This window comes from Myodes glareolus, chromosome 14 (assembly GCF_982192425.1).
Source record: "Myodes glareolus chromosome 14, mMyoGla1.1, whole genome shotgun sequence".
Taxonomy (NCBI): domain Eukaryota; kingdom Metazoa; phylum Chordata; class Mammalia; order Rodentia; family Cricetidae; genus Myodes; species Myodes glareolus.
In genome coordinates, this window is record NC_142039.1 from 31,303,716 (window position 1) to 31,326,135 (window position 22,420).

Below are 22,420 nucleotides of genomic sequence, written 5' to 3' on the forward strand. Positions count from 1 at the left end.
TGGCATCGGCCAAAGGATTGAAACAAAGCTCACAGGGATTTGAAAAAGTATCAAGGTATCTTTAGTCACAGTGACGACAGATCAGAAATGCACTCACCGTCTGTGTGAAAGGAATGAGCACATGAGTCTGTACTGTCTGTGGAGGCCAGAGAGGGTGTGGCCCTCCCAAAGATGCGGTTAGAGGCAGCTGGTAGCCTCCCTGTGTGGATGGGTTCTGGGAACTGACCTCCTGGCCTCTACAAGAGTAATGCACGTTCTTAACTGCTAAGCAATCTCTCTGAACCAAGGAGTTTTTCTTTTCATGTGACCAAAGGAAGGTTTCATGTGAAGGAAGGGTTTGTTTACTAGGGGCACAGTTGAGAGTTCTCTATATTGATCATTGACAGATCAAGTCTACGTGAATCCTCCTTTCCCCAATGCATCTGGCTTTAATCACAAGCATGCCCAACGACACACAGGCCTAAGATGGAAAATAGAAGATTGTCTGCACAAGTTCACTTGGGAACACAGTTTGCCTTATTGAAAAGCTTGTCTAGGCTGCACTGACCTTTCTATCCTCATAGGTTTGAACAGACTCCAAGTTTAACGGCTGTTACGGTGAGAATAAATTTATCCCACCCAGAGAGAGGTATGCCGACAGCTCACTAGAGGTAGGGGTCCCAGGCTGCTAACAAGTTGCTGGTTGCATTGTTCAGAAAGGGAGGTGCATACATAGTATTTCCAGTTAGACCCAGGCTTCCAAGTGCATATTGGAAGGACGGTGTGTGTATACCAGACCCAGGAGAGTCTTAGGTTGCGAACCCATCCTCTGTGCTTACCAACCTCAGGTGTGTTGGCCAACAATAAGCATAGAGTATCGGGAGTCAAGAAGAGGACAAAGAATAAAAGCTTCCAACAGAACCTAAGCCTACATTATTACAAGTGAAGGAAGCAGGTTAGCCATGCAGAAACTCCATACTGGCTTCCCTTCCACAAATCTAGGGCTTTTGCTTTTCTCCTTGAGTGTAGAATGTCATTTTTCTATTGAGTTACTATGCTTTAGAAAGTTGAGATTAGTAGCACAAGTCTTCCCATTGGTAACTATTAGAATATTTGGAAAGTCAGAAAAGCAGGGAAGGACTGGACAGTAGAACTCTAGAAAGACAAGCAACACTAAGCCTGCCTTATGGATACCAGTCTTCTCCTTAGGGTATTCCTGGCCCTATACATACCACTCGGGCAAAAGGAGACAAAGCTCTCTGGCTTAAGGCATCAAAAGAAACCCACTCAGATGCAGAGGGATCCAAACCTCTTACAGAAACCCATCTGAATTCTTGTCAGCCAATAACTGCACGCACGGGGAGAACGTCGGGAATAATGGCAGCAGGTGGGAAAGAGAGAACTGAGCAGGAACGCAAGAACCATTCACTGCCAAAGGCAGAAGCAGATTTCAGTCTCACAGGGTTACCTGCCTGCAAAACTTAAATAAGTGTTCGGCAGAAAAAGAAAAGCAAAAGTCAGTCTCCACGCTGTAACATTTCTGATATTCATTATAGTGTCCAAGTAAATGTCAAAGGGAGGGAAGTGTGTATGTGAGGAAACCATGTGAATGTGGATCCTAATCATACAGCCAGAAGACAAAGACCTTAAGGCAGCTTTTTTTATGTTTCCATTTTCATGTCTGTGAAGTGTGTATATGCATGTTTTTACGTGTGTGGGCACATGTGTAGGTGTGTTTGCCTGTGTGTTCTTGTGCATGCAGTAGCCCGTGTTGGATGCTGGGAATTACTCTCATTGTTCTTTCACCTGACTCACTGAGTCTCTCAAGAAAAGCTACAGCACACTGATTGGACTACTCTCCACAGTTCCCTTGCTCTGGGGATCCCTGTCTCTGTCTTCCAAGCCTGGAACCCATAGGCATTTACACAGGTTCTGGGGACCCAAATTCTGACTGTCATACCTGTGCAGCAAGCAATTTAACCACGGAGCCATCTCTCTTTCCACTAAAGAATCTATTACACATATAAAATATATTTAAATGCCCAGGAAAATCCTTTACACACACAAGGAATACACAGATAGGTGAGCTCTGCCAGAAAATGCAATGTATATTTAAATAGAGAGAAAGAGAGAGAGACAGAGAGAGGACTGATAGCAATAATCAGAATATTGGATTAGCTGGATATCACTGGAACTGGAAGGCAAAAAGCTAATGAATTTGAAATAATATTAACAGGAATATCTAATCTGAGAATCACATAGATACCGAAAGTGCTCTAGCTGCCAGGCTTAGTGGCCCATACCGGCAATTTTAGCAGCTGGATGCTGGGACAAGGGGAATGCATGAGTTTGAGGCCAGCTTGGGATGCACAGTAAGCTTGAGGCAAGTCTTGGGGATCAGAGCAAGACCCCATCTTATTTAAAGCAAACCAAAACAAAAATAAAATATACTTAAGATACATACTCTGCTGTTAAATAGAAACTTCCTTCAAAATGCAACACAGTTAGTTTAATTCATATACCTACTATGCCTATCAGGAATACAGCCAGTTAAGAAACACTGAGATCATTGCTGGCATATCATCTTGGCATTCGTTCATTCATAAGTGAAATCTGTGTCCATTTTGAGATCTTGGGGGACTCTAAACTCTCAAGAAATACCTTTAGCCCATTATTGTGCAGACATTGCTTTCTTCTCTTTTTATTTATATATTGACATGAATACTGTCTTCCATTATCAATCAGTGTGCTAATTATTGAAATTAACAGTAATTATTCTGTATCCTCAGAATCTTATCATTGTCTGTAAATGTGAAACTCTTTTAAAGAATATTTTTATTCATAATTATGTACATATGTGTTTACATGTGGGTGAGTGCACCTAAATGCAGGTACAATGGAAGCCAGAAGAGGGCATCAGACCCCCTGCAACTGCAGTAATAGATGCTTGTGAGCTGTCCAACATGAGTTCTGGGAATGGAGCTCCTGGCCTCTGCGAGAGCATCATGTTCTCTTAAATGCTGACATATCTGTCCAGCTACACAAAAGGCCAGTTGTCAACAGCAATTTGATAAGTGAATGAATTAAATAAGAACTATATTTTCTTTCCCATGTCCCACAGAAAATGTGCCAGCAAACTACTACTGAAATAATTCCATTTAGAAGATGGCTTTAAAGTATAAAATAATTCCCCCAAATGGGCATGTTAATCTGGCTTCTCATGAAGTGGAAAGTATTTCTAGTCAACTCTGGCCTTAGTAAGTGATACACAGGCACTGTGGTCGCCAAGATAGGCTCAGGAGCACAGCAAAACCAGTGCTGTAGAATTGCTGTCTGGACTCTTCTAGCATTGGCTGATGTCAATCATTCTTACTCTGTGCAACTGCCGGATAACTAGCCAATGGGGTGGGGGAATTGACAGGCTCCTAATCTTGGATAATGACAACCTTGCTCATTTTAAATTATACATTATTAATAATATCTAGCTACGTACCCATTTCCTTAAGACAAACAGTGGTTAAAGTTAAGAAAAACTAAAAGGTCAAAGAGAATGTGAGACTTTGGAGGTGGGTAGCAGATAGGCGTGTCTGCTGCCAAGCCAGAAGACCTGAGTTTTAAACCTGGGATTCACATGGTGGAAAGAGAGAAGCATCTCCTCCAAGTTGTCCTCTGACTGCCACATGAGCTCTGTGACACATGCGCATGTCTTTCTCCACACACAAATAAATAAATAAATAGCAAAGAACAAACTTTTAAAAAAAATGATTTAATGTGTTTCCTCATAATATTATAATACGATGGGAATGGTCGCTGGGAAATGGATCTCAAAATCATCCCATTAGCCCAGATGCACTGTGGGTGTCTCAATTCCTTAGCCAGTCCTTGGATACCAGCAGACAAAGCTACACATTAAGTCCTTGAACATGCAGATATCCTGCTTTCGCTTCTCTGGTTGGACCCCAACTAAGATACTTCTCATCACCATTGAAGGTCTCAGGGCACTCACTCTCATGCTGAATGCTATTGAACAGGATTGGCATAGTTGCAACCAAACGTCTCCTAGGATAACCATCATCTCCATTGTTTTTCATTCTTTCATCAGCTCCTCTTTAGAGAAGGATGCTATATGCAGCTCCTTTGAATTTAATCTAAGTACAAGCAAAGTTCATTTCCATGTAAGCTTTGAGATTGGAGTTTTCTACTATTAATTCCGGGTTTTCTATTATTAATTTTTTAGTTACCATACAAAAGTACTAGGTTTCATTAAGACATTTTCTCTCTCTCTCTCTCTCTCTCTCTCTCTCTCTCTCTCTCTCCTTTCCTCCCTCCCTCCCTCTCTCCCTCCCTCCTTCCCTCACACACACACACACACACACACACACACACACACTTTGTTCTTATCCTTTTCCATATTCAATGTCCCACTTGCTATACTCTATCCCTTTCTTGATAATTTTGTATAACTGTTTTTATGACAAAATCATGCAGAAATTCTACTTTTCAGATATTTAATCCCTTTGAAATGCAGACAATGCCAGGTGAATGATTTCTCATCTCTATTAGTTTTATCACTGAGGCTTAAGTCTGGATCTTCCACAGAACTTAACAAGGCCTCCGTTTCTACAACTGCCTGATGAAGATTGAAAATAATCTCTAAATTATCTCTAGCCACAGATCCGTACTAGCTTAATTGACACAGCACACCAAATGCGGTAGGCAGGTTAAATGGCACACTGTAAACGGTTACGCTTTCTTCTTATTTTCTTTGTGTGGGGGTGGATGCTTTAAAGACTGGATGGAGATGTAGCTCGGTAGAGAGGCTGCTTCTTCAGCATGCATAAAGCCCTTGGCTAGCTCCCTTGCAGCGAACACATATACCAGGAAGGGTGATGCATGCCTATACTGCCAGCACTTGGGAACCAGGGTGGGAGGAGCAGAAGTTCAAGGTCATCCTCAGATGCACAGCAAAACTAAGGCAAGATGAAGAAGAGTGGCAAGGGAGAGAAGGAGAGAGGGAGGGAGCTTGAAAACTCCTAGTCTCTGAACCAAAAATAAAAATCTTAAATAAAATAATACGCAAAGAATCTCAGCCTGGGAAGGCTTCATCTATTTTTGCCCTCATCTCCACAGTCCTTTTAATGGCATTGCCAGTCTCATTTGAGGCTGTCATCCTATTGCCTCAAAGGCAAAAGACTGCTATTCACGGCACACGAGGGAGGGAAAGCTGGGAGTTCACCTACCAAGGAATATGTCGGTGACATTTTAAGCTACAAGAAAATTACACCGGTGTACAATACATATGTACCTGGCAGGGCCTACATTATGATTAAAACTGACATCTAAAGACATCGGTAAGAGCCAGTTAAAAGTTCCAGGAGTGGAAACTAGGCCTTCAAGACCTCCCGGTACAAACTGCATTCTTCATTACGCTGACTGCTTTCCTTAACAGGGAGCCCACGCCACTCACGTTCTAGACCATACACCACCTGATGCAACTGCTTCTGAATGCACAGGACTGTCAGCAGCTGGAGATTTTTCTGACAATTCCTGAACTTGAGATTGACTCCTGAACATTCACAACAGTGCCACAAGCACCCCTGCGACAACCCCCACAAAATACGTCTTTCCTGTCAACTAGGAGCATGGGTTTTATTTCTGTTGTTGTTGCTGTTGTGGTTTTTGTTTTGTTTTTGTTCTGTAACACCACTTTTAAAAACCCTTGTCACTTATGAATAGTAAGAAAGAATGACCTTCCTGATCTGTAAGTTTTGAGAATCTAATTATAGCCTGGCCTCAAGGGGATGGCCTTCAAGCTCAGCTCTTCTTGGGGAGGCTGAGGCAGGAAGGTTGCAAGCACAACATCTCTCTCCATTTAGAGAAGTTCGAGGGCAGCCTGGGAAATTTATTGACATCTTTTCTCAATGTTAACAATTAGGAGAGTCCTGGGAATGGGATGGAGCCCAATGGCAGAACTTAGCATGACCAAGGCTGTTCACGATGGGGGCGGGGGGGGGGTAGAATATCTCAACCAGAATCACCGTAATCACCGTAAGGACCACTGAGGTAGACTGAAAGCTTCTGGTCGTGCTGGGGATGGAAGCCTCATGCACACTGGGGTAATGCTCCACCCCCGAGCTATGTAACTGGGAGAGATACATAGTCAGTCCTCTTCACATCTTTGTTTCGTGAGATAGGATCTTGAACTCACTCTCTCACCCAGGCTGGCCTTGAACTGCACTCTCTCCTCAGTAGTTGAAAAATGGGCCTGGGCCACCAGGTCAGACTCGGGGTTGATTTTCATTTTAGAATTCATAAAGCTGAAGATACTAAGTGAGTCTAAAATTAAAGTCCATCGTTTCCTCTCACTGAGAAAAGCTTACTCTCATTAACAGCAGCAGAGAAACTGTATCTGTCAAGTCACTGAGGCACGGCAGACCTGAAGCCTACCTGAGTCAAAGACATTAAGAAGGGACTTCTATCATCCAGAAGGGAAGCGCTCATTTTTCCTTCTGAAATAAGGGAAAAGTGCAACATACATTCTGTATATATCACTGACATGCCAAGAAAAAAACAATCTCATGTCATGCATGTGCACGTAGGGAAAGAGGAACTTGAGAGAGTGCTCGGGTGGTAAAGAACTGGCCTTGCAAGCTTGAGGACCTGAGTTCTAACCTCAGAGCCCACATGAGAAAAAGCTGGCAAACACTCGTTCTTTCAGCCCTGAAAACAGGGAGATTCCTGGGGCTCACTGACCGGCTGATCTAACTTAGTTGAGAAACAGGCCAGTGAGAGAGCCTGTTTCAAACTATAAGGTGGTTGGCTCTTGAGGAAGGACAGTTGAGGTTTAATAGTGTCTTCACAGGCATGTAGACATATACACATATGTACATTTGCACAAGCAAGAACCTGCACTCATGGGTACAGGATATTTATGTGTGTCTTCATGTGTGTTCACATATGTGTATTTGTGAGCTCAATATGTATTTTAAAAATACAGATCTGTGACCAAATTATCACTAATAAAGGAAAAGAATAAAACTGTATTCCATTTTCTCTAAAGTTTGATAATATGAACACTCTAATTTTATTTTTGTTTCCATTGGTTTAATATGCCTTTATTATATAATAGCAGTTAGCGCTGGTAGCAAAAATGAATTTAATTTCATTAGGCCTCTTCCCAATTAAAATGTGGTATTTTAAACATCAGAATTGACACTATTGGCATCTTTAATTTTTTTTCACAGTGTATGTGTGGGGAATGTATTTTATATGTGTGTTTTTGTGACATTTATTTTTTCTGGGATTTCCATTTTCATATTGTAATTTATTTTAAATAAAGCTAAATTATCAAAATAGCATTCACTCCTGGGACTGTTGATATATACTTATAATACCAGTGCTGAGAAGGCTAAGGCACAAAGTCTGAGTCTGAGGACAACCTGGATTACATACTGAATCTCAAGTCAGTCTGGTGTATATAGAGAGAGACCCTGTCTCAGAGAAACTTATGTAAACACAGCACACTAATTTATGTGCATCAAAAAAGCACATAAGTGAACTTAATTTCTTAAATATCAGAAACATCTATTTTTAGAAATATTTTCTACCAATCAAAATTACATAAAACATCTAAAAATTATATCAATTTAGTCTTTTACCACAATAACACCTGAACAAGTGCATGCCCCTGAGTGCTTCTGTTGGACAAAATTTTCATTCTAATTGCAGCTCTATTTCTCACACAGTTACCAATAAATTCTGAAAATCTATCATCTATATTTAAAATTAAAACTATGAAGGTGAAACTGGAGAGATGGCTTGGCAGATAAGATCACTTACTGCCCTCGCGGAGGACCCGAGTTCAGTTCCCAGCCTCCATAACAGGTGGTTTACAACTGCCTAAAACTCCAGGGACCCCAGGGCTCTCTTCTGGCCTCTATAGGCAGCCCACACGCATGTTCATTTATGCAAATACTCATAAATGAAAGTAAGTCTTTTAAAAACATACAGTGGACAGAGTTCTGTTTATTTTAGCAGGACTGCCAAAATTTCATTATAGAAAGAATGTTGTAATGAAATACATTTATTAAGTAGTAGTTAAGCCCAACAAGTATATAATTAAATCTGTTTACTATTAACATTTCTTAAAAGTTTCAATAAAGGGATGGAGTTACTTTTGAATGCCAGATTGCAAATTGTCTTAATTTATCCCTGAGTGCATTACTGAATTCTCTTCTTAAATTTTTTCCATTTGGTGATTTGTGCATATGTGCATATGTGGGTGTGTGCATGGGTAGGTGTGTGCATGGGTAGGTGTGTGCATGGGTGTGTATGTGCATGGGTGTGTGTGTGCATGGGTGTGTGTGTGTGCATGGGTGTGTGTGTGTGTGTGTGTGTGTGTGTGTGTGTGTGCATGGGAAGCAGAGGACAATCTACGAGCACTGTTTCTTTCCTCCCAACGTGTGGGTCCAGTGGATCAAACCCAGGCCATCAGGCTGGGAGCCAACACATTTACCTGCTGAGCCCTGCTGTTGGACCCTCTCTTTTAAATGTGCTGCTGTAGCTATGCATAAACTATGTAATAGAAAGGGTAATTTTTAAAAGAAGTAACACAGGCAATTGTCTCAACCTCTTAGAAAAATCTATTCTCTGGTCTGCCAGTAATATCTAAAATTTATTGTCATTTTTAAAATTAAGCCTCTTCCTGAACCCAGCTCCACTGTTTGTCACTTTCTCCTCGTGTGTGGCAGTCACTGAGAACTGCATGCAGACAGCCTGTGTGGGAAAACAGGTTCTCAGCACCCTTTAGGGTTGAGTAGTACTGAGGACATGGGAGCCAAACTAAACTGAGCTTCAGAGAAAGAGTTCGTCTTGTCATGTTCAGACAACAGCTTCACTGCCTTCAGTGGAGATGGTGGCATTATTTGACTATCGGCTTCAGAATAGCTGATCTGCTTGCCCAGGGATCTGCTTTCTCTGCCTCCTGAGGGCTGGGATTACAGATGTCTGCCACACCAAGGCTCAATACAAAAATCTTCCCTCCCCCACTCTTATTTTCTGATCTCTTTAAACTCTATGAACTTGAAAGATTAGCATATGTTCTTTCATAGCCTACACAAAGATGCAGGCTTTGTATTTGTTTTATTTCCTGCAGGTCTATGATTATTAAGGCTGCATTAGAGATTTGGCACATAAATTTCACTACTTACATCTTCAGTGTTTTTCACTATTTAATACCATGAAACATATACATTTTGTCACATTCAATACTTTCATTTGCCTGGATATTATCCCAGTGTGTATTTCAGTCAAGCTCCTTTCTTGCCTTGAGATCATATTGTTCCAATATTCCATAAGCCATTCTTTTTTCCCATTCTCTCCAAATAAAATCTCATTACAGGTCTCTATCATGGCTTATAGTTCATGATCCAAAGCCAAACTGTTTTCATTTTCAATTACACTTTATTCTATTCATATATCCTGATAAAGCCAATGCACTGGATCCATCCTCTACCACATGTTAGGTTCTCTGATCTCCTTGCTCCCTGTGGTCTTGGCTTCCTGTCTTTGTAAACATTTGCGCTTGTAGTTCTTCCTAAAAAGTTTCTCCTTCATGTAAGGCTGGAGGGTGAATACAGCATCTTCTTGTTCATCAACCTCTCTTCCATCACCTTACTTTAATAAACACTATACATGAGGGAATATTTACCTTGTCACTGCTATATCTGTGTTTCTAGGAAATGTTTTCTTGGCTTTTTTCTACTTCAAGAGAGCCTCTATACAATCCATGTTATCCTTGAATTCATGATCCTCCTGCCTACCCTTCCCTCAATATCCACCTGCTTCTGCCTCCAAAGTGTTGGAATATCAGGTACATGTTATGGTATCTTGATTTCTCATTTTTAAAACCTTAGAGGGGACAATGACAGGTAATAATGGAGTGGGTGGAGAATATAGAGTGGGTGTCAATGTATGATTATGTTACATATAAAAATGTTATAATGAAAGCTGTTATTTTGCATGCTAACTAAAAATTAATAATTCTAAAAATAAATGTATCCATAACACAAAAGATCATTATGATTCTATTTCATAGGAGATGACCAAATCACTCCATGTTCTTCTCATTTTCACCAACTTTGGAGACACAGATTTGGGATTTTAAATGTTTTATGTTGGAAAATCTTCTCAATATTTTCCAACATAGTTGTGTGTAGTGTGTCTGTCTATATGTCTATCTGTGCATTTCTGTGTGTGCCCAATAGCAAGGGCATGTGCAGATGCACAGCCATGCATGTGAAAACAGCCTTGGGTAGCATTCTCCAGGTTCTGCCCACTTTATTTTTAGAAATGAAGTCTCTCTGGGACCTTGAGCTCACCATTTCAGCTCAACGGGTGGGCCAGCTGCCTTAGAGATCCACCCATCTCTGACTCCCTAGTATTAGGATAATCAGTACAAGCCATTAAGACCAATTTTAATGTATGATTGTGCTGCCAGTACATGGGAGGCTAAGGCAGGAGAATAAACACAAGAAAGAGGTAAGTTTGGGCTGCATCCTGTCATTGAAAGGATACTACATACTAATCAAAGGAAAAATCCACCAAAAGACACTGCAACTCCTAACATCTATGCACCAAATACATGGGCACTCAAATTCAAAAAGAAACACTACCACAACTTAAATCACATACTGACCCTCACACACTGATAGTGGGTGACTTCAATACCCTACTCTCATCAATAGACAGGTCACCCAGACGAAAACTAAAGAGAAATGCTGGAGCTAACAGATATTATAAACCAAATGGTCCTAACAGATACAGAACATTTCCCCCAAACTTGCATGCCCAGCTGTAGATGGCCAACAAAAAGGAACCCGATAGCATCTTTGGTGGTTCTTTGTCTTAAAATGTTGTGTCATGGATTTTCCTTTTTTTATTCTACATTTTAAAGTTTTTTATTTATATACTTTTTATTTTCTCACTCTCGCTTTTACCCTACTGGTCTTTTGCATATATGTTATGGCTTCCACTCTAGTGTTTCCACAGGATTCCTGAACGGGTAAATGAGAGGGCTTCTGCTTCTCTATCTGTTTCTTGCGCAGCTGTTTTTTGTGCCTTTTTCTTGGACTCTTTTCCTTCTGTTTGTTTTGTCCTATTCTAATGTGTTAGTGTTTGTTTTTTCTTGTTATATTTTTATTTTATTATTACCCTTTAGAAGCCTGTTTGTTTTCTAATCAGAGATAGGAAGGGTGGATCTGAATGGGAGGAGAGGTGGGGAGAAACTGGGAAGAATAGAGGAAGGGGAACCATAATCAGAATATACTATTAAGGAAAAGAACATTTTCAATAAAGGGAAAAATATAAAATAAAAATTTATATTTAAAAAATACAAAAGAAAATCAATCAAGAAGGAGATGGAGGGTGCACTTTATCTAAAAATGAAACTCAGGAAGCCAGCAGTCTCTCTCGGCTCATTGCAGCAGTTTGAGAAACCGATTTAATGAAGAGAAAAGTTAGGAAGAGAAGCTGGGAATGAGAAAACTTTACATCAGTTCTTCCTGTCATTGCAACATCAAAGAAACAGAACAGGGACGCATGAACAGAAATTCCAAAACGACACAGTTCATCTTACCTTGGAAGACCGGAAGGCAAATGCAGTTGATTTTACATCAGCCTTTTCTTTGTCCATGAGTAGAAGGTTCTTGTCTTCCATAAGGCTTAAGTATTTTCCTGTTGTGACATGCCGTAGTCGGAATGGCTGGCCCCATCTTATGTGACTTCCACTCCACCTGACCAAAAAACCAGAACTTGAGCCAATCACATCATCATGAGAGAAGCAGCTACTGACAAGTACAAGTGTGAGTGTGTGCGTATGTACGTGTGTGTGTGTGTGTGTGTGTGTGTGTGTGTGTGTGTGTGTACATGCACATGTGTGGATAAACACTACAAATAGCTTGTACAGACATAGATACTATATGTCTGTATGCACAAACATCGCAGAACCAGGTGCAAAAAAGGAGACAGACTGAGAAAACTGGAGGTGAAACAGCTTTTATACTTCAGAATTAGGGAAGAATTACTTTAATATGTAGCTATGATAGTTCCCTTATTTATATGTTATATAATGGCAGTTGAATTATACATATGTATATATTAGATGCATATCTAATAAAATTTTACTTTTAAGCTTAATAATTATCAAAAGTATTACAATTTAGGTGGACTTAATCAGCTTTATATTTATATAAAAAGCAATTTATTTTTTAATTATTAAATATTAAATATTATGAATACAGAAGTTTGGTGGTAGCAACTAACTGAGCAATAGGTAAGAGTTTATAAGAACATCATCATGAACAAGGAGGAAGAAGGAAAACTTGGGCACTCACAAAATCACACCACTATGAAGTAAGATCTCTTGACTAACGCAGCTGAGAAAGAGGAACAATAAGCAAACTTTACCCACGAAGAAAGAATCTGAGTATTTTTAAGTAAATGAAGTAGAATATGAACTCAGCAATATTTATTCTCACTTCATTGCTTGGAAAGCAGTGATGAAACCACTTTATTTTAAGATATCACTTCTTTAGGCTGGTGGCACACACCTTTAGTCACAGCACTTAGGAAGCAAAGACAGGCAGATCTCTAAAATTCAAGGCTAGCCTGGTCTACAGAGCAACTTACAGGACAGCCAGGGCTACACAGAGAAGCCCTTTCTCAAAAAAACAAAACGAAAGTATTGCTTATTTTATACATAGGAAGTTATTTTCCACTCATCCATTTAAACAGATCAGTACAATATTAATCAATTCTAAAACTGCTGTATGGAATACCTGAGCAAAATGACTGCAGACACTAAATTATTGCATTTATCATTAAATTAGGTAAATAGCTCACATTTTAAAAAATCTATAGACACTGACTCTAGTCAAACAGTTCTTGGTTTTCACTCGAGGAGTCTGTGTCCTACACCAATAGCGTCTACTGGAGTGCATTACTATAGGGGAAATCCACGGACAACTTAGTGCATTTTAAACATAGACTAAGTCTTCCATTTATCTTTAAAAAGTTCTTGACTGATATCTTAGTTTTGTCTAAAGCAGTATAAAGCTATGCCTTTATCAGTGATGTGGTGTTCATTTAAATGAACTAAAAGTCACTCTTGAGATAACTTTTAAATTTACCAGAAATATGTGTACATGTATGTCTATCGAAATTCTTACGGCTATAAGGAGTACTTCGTGATTTTTGCTGCTATCCAGAATGCCCCACTTCAGTCAAACTACTTGCCAATAAAGTTCATGGTCTCTGCAAATAACTACTGGATTCTTCATATTCAGGTGCACCTTTAAAAGTTTAAACCTACAAAATTTCAGGCTTCAGGTGAGTGACAGGTTTGCAGATAACTTGTCCTGCTTCAAAACTTGACACAAATTTGTCCTGGTAACACTTTAAGCCAGGAAGATACCAGGTGTAGGATAAGATGATGTAACAAAGCAAAAGAGATTGAGGATAAAGGCAGGCTGTAGGAATGTATGAAATGGGACCATTCTTAGGTCTAGTGGCTAGTAAATCAAGACAGACAGAAGATGCAGAAAGAGACAAGAACAAGGGGTTGGACACCACATTCATTCTCCATGTTGCTTGCTGCTGGAGTTATTAACAGGATCATCTTACCCTGAATTAGAAGCCAAAGGTACTGACCACTCTGCACCCTCGGAACCTTACGCTGGGTTTAGAAGTTCTACTTACGCAACTCTTAGGGTCTCTAGTCTCCAGAGGGAGCGTGCATGAACTGATACAGCACCACCTTCGTAATGAACTGTTCTGTTGACATGAAAAAGAGTTTGAGTTTAACAGGTTTCATTCTTTGAACTCTGTCTTTTAAGCAAATTGAAAGAAAGCAGGTACAGAACAGCCTGTGTACGGACAGTTAAAGATCTACTGTGAGGCGGGAGATAATACAGCTGGAAATAAAAATAAGTGTAACAGTGACCAACATAAGTTCTTCCTTAATAAACATTTACTTAAACACATTTTCTCACCATCATTTCACCCAATAATATTAACATATTTTTTTCATAACTGCCCTCTACAGAACAGATTTTTTCATCAACTTTTGTCTGTAGAAGTACACACAAGGTTAGGCATGGTTTTACATATTATTATTTAAATATATGCATGTAATTGTTCACAGATATAAATTTGACTTTTATTATTTAAAATACTTCTGAGAAATATAAGGAGACTGATTATTAGTATTTTAATACACTCATCTGCAATTTACACCAAATGGGCAATGTATGACAAAATATAAACAGATGGAGTGATGGGTCAGTGGTTAAAAGTACTTGCTCTCCTGGCAGAAAACCTAAGTTTGGTTCCTAGGACCCACGCTGTGTGGCTCACAACTGCCTGTAACTCCAGCTCCAGGTGAGTTGATGCCCTCTTCCAGCATCCCTAGGCACCCACACATGGATGCATATACACATAAATCCATAAGTAGAAATAAATTCTTTAATATATAATGCACAAATATACATAAGCAAAAAACTCAGAAAAGGTGCATCTCTGGATGAGCATCACATGCACCCAAATGCAAGCATTTCTAATAATTTAACATGTTATTGAGAGTCTTACACAAATTAGCCAAATTTGTCTCTGCAACCACCCTTCAACACCACTGCAAGGAAGCTGAAGCCTGTGAACACACCTTGCATCTTTCCCCAAGGATTCAGGATCTTCTCTAGAGCACAGTCCTCATGATCCAAGCACACACAGGAATTTTCTCTCTCTAGGCTCCCCTCTGCCTCACTACCGCCTGCCTCCTGTTGGCTCTCCTGGTGCTCCGGTCTCATCCCCAGACCTGCAGCTTCTCTGCTGACATGAATTCTGCAATTTTGCTGTGCTGTGACTGTCAAACAACCTTCATGCCACCAACTCCAATAGGGGGCTCTTTTGAAGAAGAAACTGTGAAAGACAGATGGCCTTTCTGTCTGGGCCATACCATCCTGGCCTGTTTCTTCTCCTTATTCCCTTTTGGATCCCTTTTCACTATGTCTTTACTATGGAATTTCTCAAAGACACACGAAATTATATTAAATAAGCCTTTGCACACCCAGCACAAAAGAGCAACAATTATCAATGTAAGATCAGCCCAGCGTACTCCAGCCTCTAATTATCCCCTCCACAGACAACCTGCAAAAATACTGATTTTTCAAATTTTCTAAATTGTCTCACAAAAACCTTTTCTTTCATTTCTAAATCCACCTCTAACAATATCTGCTTATTCAACTTAGATTTTTCTCAATAACATTTCAGATATCCCTGTTGCCCACTTCCTGTGATATCACAACCATCAGGAGGCACACAACGTCTGAATGCTCATTTCTTAAGATTGACCAGAAGGCTCAGGACCATCCTCAGCTGTCCACAGTGACAAGATCTGTAAACACTATCTACAGCACTGACTTTCCGATGTGGCTGAGGACAGTCATCACTCAAGAAACTATCAAAAATGCCATGCCAATGGACATAAAATAGATGTGGAGTTAGCTCTTTTTCAAGTCTTCAGCTGAGCCCAAAGAGAAGCCAAAACTTAGACCCCACATGGGTACCTCCCATATATGGGTACCTCCATAGTAGTATACCTGCTGTGTGGGTTTGGGAATATCTCTGCTGCTGGGGCTGCCCCTACATTATAGGATATTTACAGCAATCTGATCCCTATCAACTAAATGCCAAGAGCAGCCCCCCAGGCTGGTATAGGTAAAACTGTCTCCCACATTGCTTAATGTCCCTGGAGACAAAATCAGTCTGAATACAGCACCGCTGATGCAGGTGGATGAATCTTAAACCTTAGTGAGTGAAAATTCTCACAAGATCCTCTTAAGATCCAAGCCGGCCTCATAGATAGAGTTTCTGATTGAAGTCATGGTGGAAATCCACGAATCTACATTTCTCCCAAGTCACTACATGAAGTATATTCTTCAGATTGACATTTTGAGAACTATGGGGCTGCACTTGCTACTTCAATGAAATTGCTCTTAACCTTGGTTGTATAATAGTAATACTTCAGCAGCTTTAGAGAAATAGAAGTCAGAGACAACACTCAGGCTAGCAAAACCAGTCTCCAGGTATATGTTTTAATAATAAATTAAGAGTAATCTAGATAGTCAGCTTCTCTGTGTATATATACACAAATAATAAATTAGATTAGTAGTAGATATACAGACATACAGACAGATGGCTAGAAAGATAGACAGACAGATGGATATATGAATAGAAAGACAGACAGACAGACAGACAGGTGATAGAGTTTAGATTACTCCGTCTTTAATAAAAGTCTTGTGTTCATTATAAAGAACAGTATATTAGTTTACTTTTGTTTTATGCATTTGGATGTTTTGCCAACATATATACATTACATCACAAGCATTCCTGGTGCCCACAGAGGCCAGAAGAGGGCATCAGATCCTCTGGAACTATAGTAACAGACAACTGTGAGCCATTATGTGGGTATTGAGAATATAACCTTGGTCCTCATTAAGAGTAGTCAGTGTTCTTAACCTCTGAGCCACTTTCCCAACCCTCTAGACTCCTTGTCCTTTCTTCTGATGGTTAACAATGAAATGTATAAATGTAATTTAAAAAAAAAACATTTGGAAAATAAAGAGATTTTCTAAGGATCAAAATGGAAATTAAAGATTTATTATACATAAATGAAAATGAAGATACAACCATTACACAACCTCTGTGCTTTGCATCAAGAGTCAGAGTTAAGCCTTTAACCTAAAATCCCTCAATTGCTACAAAAATGGCAATAAAAGAACAAATTCTCGTCTGAAGAGAAGAAAGAACAAAACAAACAGTACAAAACAGATGGGGCTCTAGGGCGCATGTAAATATAAAGAATATAATATAAAAACACTGGAGATGTCTTTGGGTTTTTTTTCTGTTATTGTGAGAAAACACACTGACTTAGGAAAGAAAATTTATTTGGCTTGCACGTCCATGTTGTGCCCACTATCATGGGGAAATCAAGGTGGCAGAACCCTGAAGTACCTATAAACATCGCAGCCACAGTCAATAGGAGAGAGAAATGAATTCAAACATGTATGTATTTATTGTTCTCTTCTTCTGCCTGTGGAAGCAAAGCGACCAGTCTCTCAATTCCCTGCCATGGTGACTTCCCCACCATGGTGGATCAGAAACTGACACTGGAGCCCGAAATACACACTTCCATCTCCTCCAAGTTGTGTTTCTTAGAGTATTTTATCTCAGTAACAGAGAAAGAAACTGAGACAGAAATATAAACAATACCCATTTTCTGTACAGCAATAAATCACTATGAATATGTCAAATAGATAAATATGCAGTTCTAAGTGAGCTTAGAAAAAGGTGCTGAATAATGAACCTAAAACGTTGATTAAACAGAGTGGTATGAAGAAATTACAAGGTTGAAAATAAAATGGGCTTTAAGATACAAATAGTATGGATATGTCTATGTAAAATTACATATCTATCTATCTATCTATCTCTACATATATATCATGATATGTATATATATACATATATATATGATATATATGGAATTACTCAAACATTTTCTTTCATAACTCTCATTTCAACTTAACAGGAATTTTTTTATATTTTTTTTGAGTATAAAACTAAGGGTAAATTTAATTCAGATTTCCAAAACACAACCAATAAAGTTGAAAGGAGAGTAAATTCTGCTTCTTTTCTGAAATCTTTTAGCGCACTCCTAAGGGTCCTTCTGCACTGAACGTTGCAAAGTGTTCCAGTCCAACATGAGGTATAGAGAATCTGGGGTCCCTCTCAAGTATTCAGTGCTGGCCAGGACATCTTGGTTATTTATTGGATTCCCCCATATAAACTGAATGTGTAGAAGTTGGTGATTTTTAAAGCAAGTCTTCATGGGATACTTCAGCTTAAATGTTGGTGCAAGGTATCAAAACCCTAAATGGAACAAGGTTATAGGCCCATCCTAAATGACAATAGGGAAGACAAGCTTCTTTAAAAGTTAGTTCACCTGGAGGCAAGCCCCTAGTCTATGAATGGGGCATCACTTTCGCCCACCATGTATCTAAGGCATTAAAATCAGGGTCCAGAAAGATATTTTTTTTCAAAGTCTGTTTAAGTTACTTTTCTACTGCTGGGAAGAGACACCATGACCAAGGCAACCTATGAAAGAATTTAATTTGAGGACTCATGATTTCAGAGGGCTAGAGAGTCTATGACCATGATGGCAGGGCGCATGGCAGCCACGGCACTGGAGCAGTAGCTGGGAGCTCGCATGTTGAGACTACAACCATGAAGCAGAGAAACCGGGTCTGTCATGGGCTTTTGAGATCTCAAAGCCGCCTCTTTCCACCCCCCCCTCCAGTGACCCATATCCTCCAACAAGTCCATACCTCCAATCCTTCCCAAAGCACTTCCATTAACTGAGGACCAGACATTCAAACATTGCCTATGTAGGTCATTCTCATTAAAATGATCACAAAGTCCAACAAGTTTACCAAATAGTATTAGTATCTGTAAACTCAGACAACTCAATGATCACTTCAGGGCAGTCATTCTTTCTGCATGGAAGACTGGTGGGGGAAAACACCCTTCTTTAAAGAAGTTAAAAAGACTTATACAGATACAGCTTATACAACTGCCCTGCGAGCTGCCACTAGGGACTTCAATGCAAATGGCAGCAATTTGTCAAAATTCAAGGAAGATGAATGGATTTTGTGTTGGCAAGTTTTACATCAACTTGAAGCAAGCTAGACTCACTGGAGAAAAGGGAGCCTCAAGGGAGAAAATGCCTCCAAAAGATAGAGCTGTGGACAAGCCTGTAGGGCATTTTCTTTATGGGAGGGCCTGGGCCATTGTGGGTGGGGCCAGCCCTGGGCAGGTGGTCCTGCATTCTATAAGAAAGCAGGCTGAGCAAGGCAGGGAGAACAAGGCAGAAAGCAGCACCTCCTCCATGATCTCTGCATCAGCTCCCGACTCTAGATTCCTGCCCTCGCTGCTTATAATGATCACATGAACCTGCGATAGAAATAAACCCTTTCCTCATTACCCTGCTAGAGCTAATGTGTGGGAGAAGAAAATAAGTAATAATAATGCAAGTTGATAACATTCCTAATATCTCAAATTATTATTACTTTGCAGCACTAAGGATTGAGCCCAGGACTTCATACACAACAAGGTAAGCACTCTAGCACCAAGCTGAATCCCCAGACCTCTTTTTACATTTTTAGCTTGCAACAGGTCTCCCTAAATGGCCCAGGCTGACTCTGAACTCACTTGATAGCCAAGGTTGGTCTTTGACTGGAGATACCCCTGCCACAGCCTCTTGAGTAACTAGGATGACAAACCCCAAAACTGATACTAACCGCACATTTTTTAACAGAAACCTCTAGATCATAAATTAGAAAAGTTGAAGTCACTGCAATTTCACCAAGCAGGAACATTTTAAATGCACATATAATAGCCAATCACACAAGCACATTCATGACTACTTTGAAAACTCCCAGGCTTCCGGCTGTACATTATCCCTCTGTAACACATTCTCCTCCTTCATTAGGGAACTCATATTTCAGACTGACCATGTAAGGGGAACTTTATACTTATCCTAAGCACAGAGTCTCCCCCACAATCTCATCAATTCAGCTTCTCATAGTTATTATAATACTGTCCACCAAAACATAAGCAGTTAGCTCTTTTGGCTCTGGGAGTCATAAAATACAATTTAAATCTTATCTCAGTTGTTCAACCACTCATTTTCTGAGTAAAAGCAAGTGCTGCGACAGCCAGTATATTCATCTTCCGAATCTGAAGCCCAGAAAGTACTACATTCGCATGCTAATGAGAGTACAAATTTTACAAGCTTCTCACTGCCTGGCGCAGGGCATTTATTCATAAAAAATTTTATAGTATACACCATTCCAATTAGTGAACTTTAGGATATAACCATAAAGCATCATTAATAAAACACTGGGTGTTATGAGGAGACCCCTGATGGCTACAAAGGTGAGTTCAGACAGAGGGCACCTTCTCCAGATGATGTCACAGCCATGAGCTCACTTTTTTGGAGGGCACCAAGAATCTGGCAAGTCCCTTTCATAACTCATTGTTATTAAGCTTCTGAAGACCTCATCTCATTGTACAAACCCGGGCTGGTTGCCCAACTCATGGCCTCCACTTTTTTTTGTTTTAAGACTTATTTGTGTGTGTGTGTGTTCACATGCGCCAGTGAAGTATGGAAGTGCATGTCAGATTCCCTGGAGCTGGATCTGCAGGCACTCGTGAACAACGCAACATGGGTGCTGGGAATTAAACTTGGATCCTCTGCAAGAGTAATAAGCACTCTTCACTACTAATCCATCTCTCTGGCCACCTCCATTTCTCCAAGAATTTCCTAGGTTACTATGAGGAAGTTAAGAATGATACAACCTCTGTAGCACTGTGAAGAGCCCTCATTCAACAGTTTGTAGTCAGTCCTTCCATAGTGATAAGCAAAGACTCAATAATGTTGGCTTTAATTGAGTTACTACTGTCAAATAGTAAGTAGTATTATGGGCTTCCAGGCATTTGTTATTGCTTGGCTCTGAACTACCATCCTCAGACTTGTGTTTTGAACACTTGGTCCCCATTCTATAGTGCTATTTTGAAGGTTGTGGAGCTTACGGGAGGTAGAAACTGACTGGCAGAAGTAAAGTCCCCAGCAGTGGGCCTTTGACAGCTATACTCACTCCTGGCCCCACCCTACTCTCTCTGCTTGTCACTCTGCAGCCTGTTCTTGAAGAGTCTCCACCACAAGGTCCTGCAAGCCTACCTTGCATGTCAATGACGTATCATCTGAAACCATGAACCAAAATCAAATTCTCCCATACGTCATTTCTGTCACACATTTTGTCACAGTCGTACAATAGTTACTGATGTCATATTCAAAGGCCTGAGTCATCTTCTGTTACAAATACTGTTAGGAACAACAAGCTAATCTTTGTCTTTGAGTCAGTCAATACCATGCCAGCCTCCTCCTGAGGGCCAATGCTAGAGCTAGGTCTCCACATATTCTCACTGAAATTTTTATATATCTGTCACATCAATAATAACACATAGTACTGAAGCCAATAACTTACATAACATAAATAACACAAGCTCCAAGATATCAACTTAACATAGAAAACCAATTGGGTTGGTTTAGTGATTCATGCCTATAATTCTAGCATTTGGGAAGTACAGGAAACAGGAAGGTCAGAAGTTCAAGGTCATCTTTAGACTTATAGTGAGTACAAGGTTAATCTGAGGTATATGAGATCTTACCTTTAAAAATACACCAAAAATCAAAAATAAGAAAAGTATACACAATGGGATAAAGAAAAACTATCTTGGTTTGTATACCAGAAATGGATCCACACAAATATAGTCCACTAATCTTTGACAAAGCAGAGATACTGCAAGAGGTTAGAAGTAGTTTTTCAAGCACTTGATATGCTTTTGCAAAATCACACAAGCAAAAATACCCAGAAAGATCACACATCTGTCACAAAACCGGCAAACATGGGCAGCTCCATCCTTGACTGTGCTGGGACACAGGAGGGTGCCACCTGCACCAGTAACCTGGGAACAGTGTCCTCATAAGGAGACTAGGTCATCTAATTGTGCACAGGGCCATAAACCACATGGATTTATCAGTTATTCATAATGAGAGCATATTGAGTCATCGCTGTCTCACAGAGGCCGTAGAAGTAGAGCTATTATCATATATTCATGCAGCATAGCTTGTGTCTACTAGGTCACATTCTAGAAAGCAAATGCAGCATTTGTTTCCATATCACGTAAGGTACTGTGTCTTCACTGTCCTCCCTGACGGGAACAAGACAGAGTAAGTAGATTCCAGAAGCAATGTGTGATCAGACGCAAACACAGCACCTTCCCTCCCTCCTCCCTCCTTCTCTTCCTCTCCCTCCTTCTCTTCCTCTCCCCATCATTTCCACAGAACACACAATATCCACACACTCTTGATTCCTTTTCATCCTTTTATTTTTCCTCATAGGTTTTATCCGTGCATTCAACCTATGTGCACACGGGCAATGTGTGTTCATAACTGTGAACCAACACGCCTATTTTATTATTACTGTAGAACGTAGCCTTCCTAAGAGAAGACACTGTCTTTCTCCACACAGCTCAGAGCCCAGAATCCAGACTATGACAGTCATCCCCAACTTTTTGTAGAATGAACTCAGCTCTACGAAAGATACCTTGTAAACCTGTCTACAAAAATTAAATTATTCTTTATAAACATTGACCCCATACTGATTTCTAACCTGAAGATCAAAATAATATTTCCTAATGTAACTGCTTTAAATCTATTAACTTGTTGGAGATGTTGCTCGGTGTTAGAATTCTTGGGTCTGAGGTT

General features: G+C 40.0%; 1 protein-coding gene across 1 annotated transcript in view; it reads right to left on the bottom strand.

Moving 5' to 3' along the window:
* The window catches only part of Ryr2 (ryanodine receptor 2), a 569,025-nt gene that overhangs the window by 284,266 nt on the left and 262,339 nt on the right, over positions 1-22,420 (bottom strand). Inside the window, exons 11-12 of the mRNA XM_087896432.1 lie at positions 13,735-13,809; positions 11,615-11,771 (exon numbers count right to left, since the gene is read on the bottom strand). Coding sequence (XP_087752558.1) covers positions 11,615-11,771; positions 13,735-13,809 — 232 coding nt within the window. The remainder of the gene's footprint in view (positions 1-11,614; positions 11,772-13,734; positions 13,810-22,420) is intronic.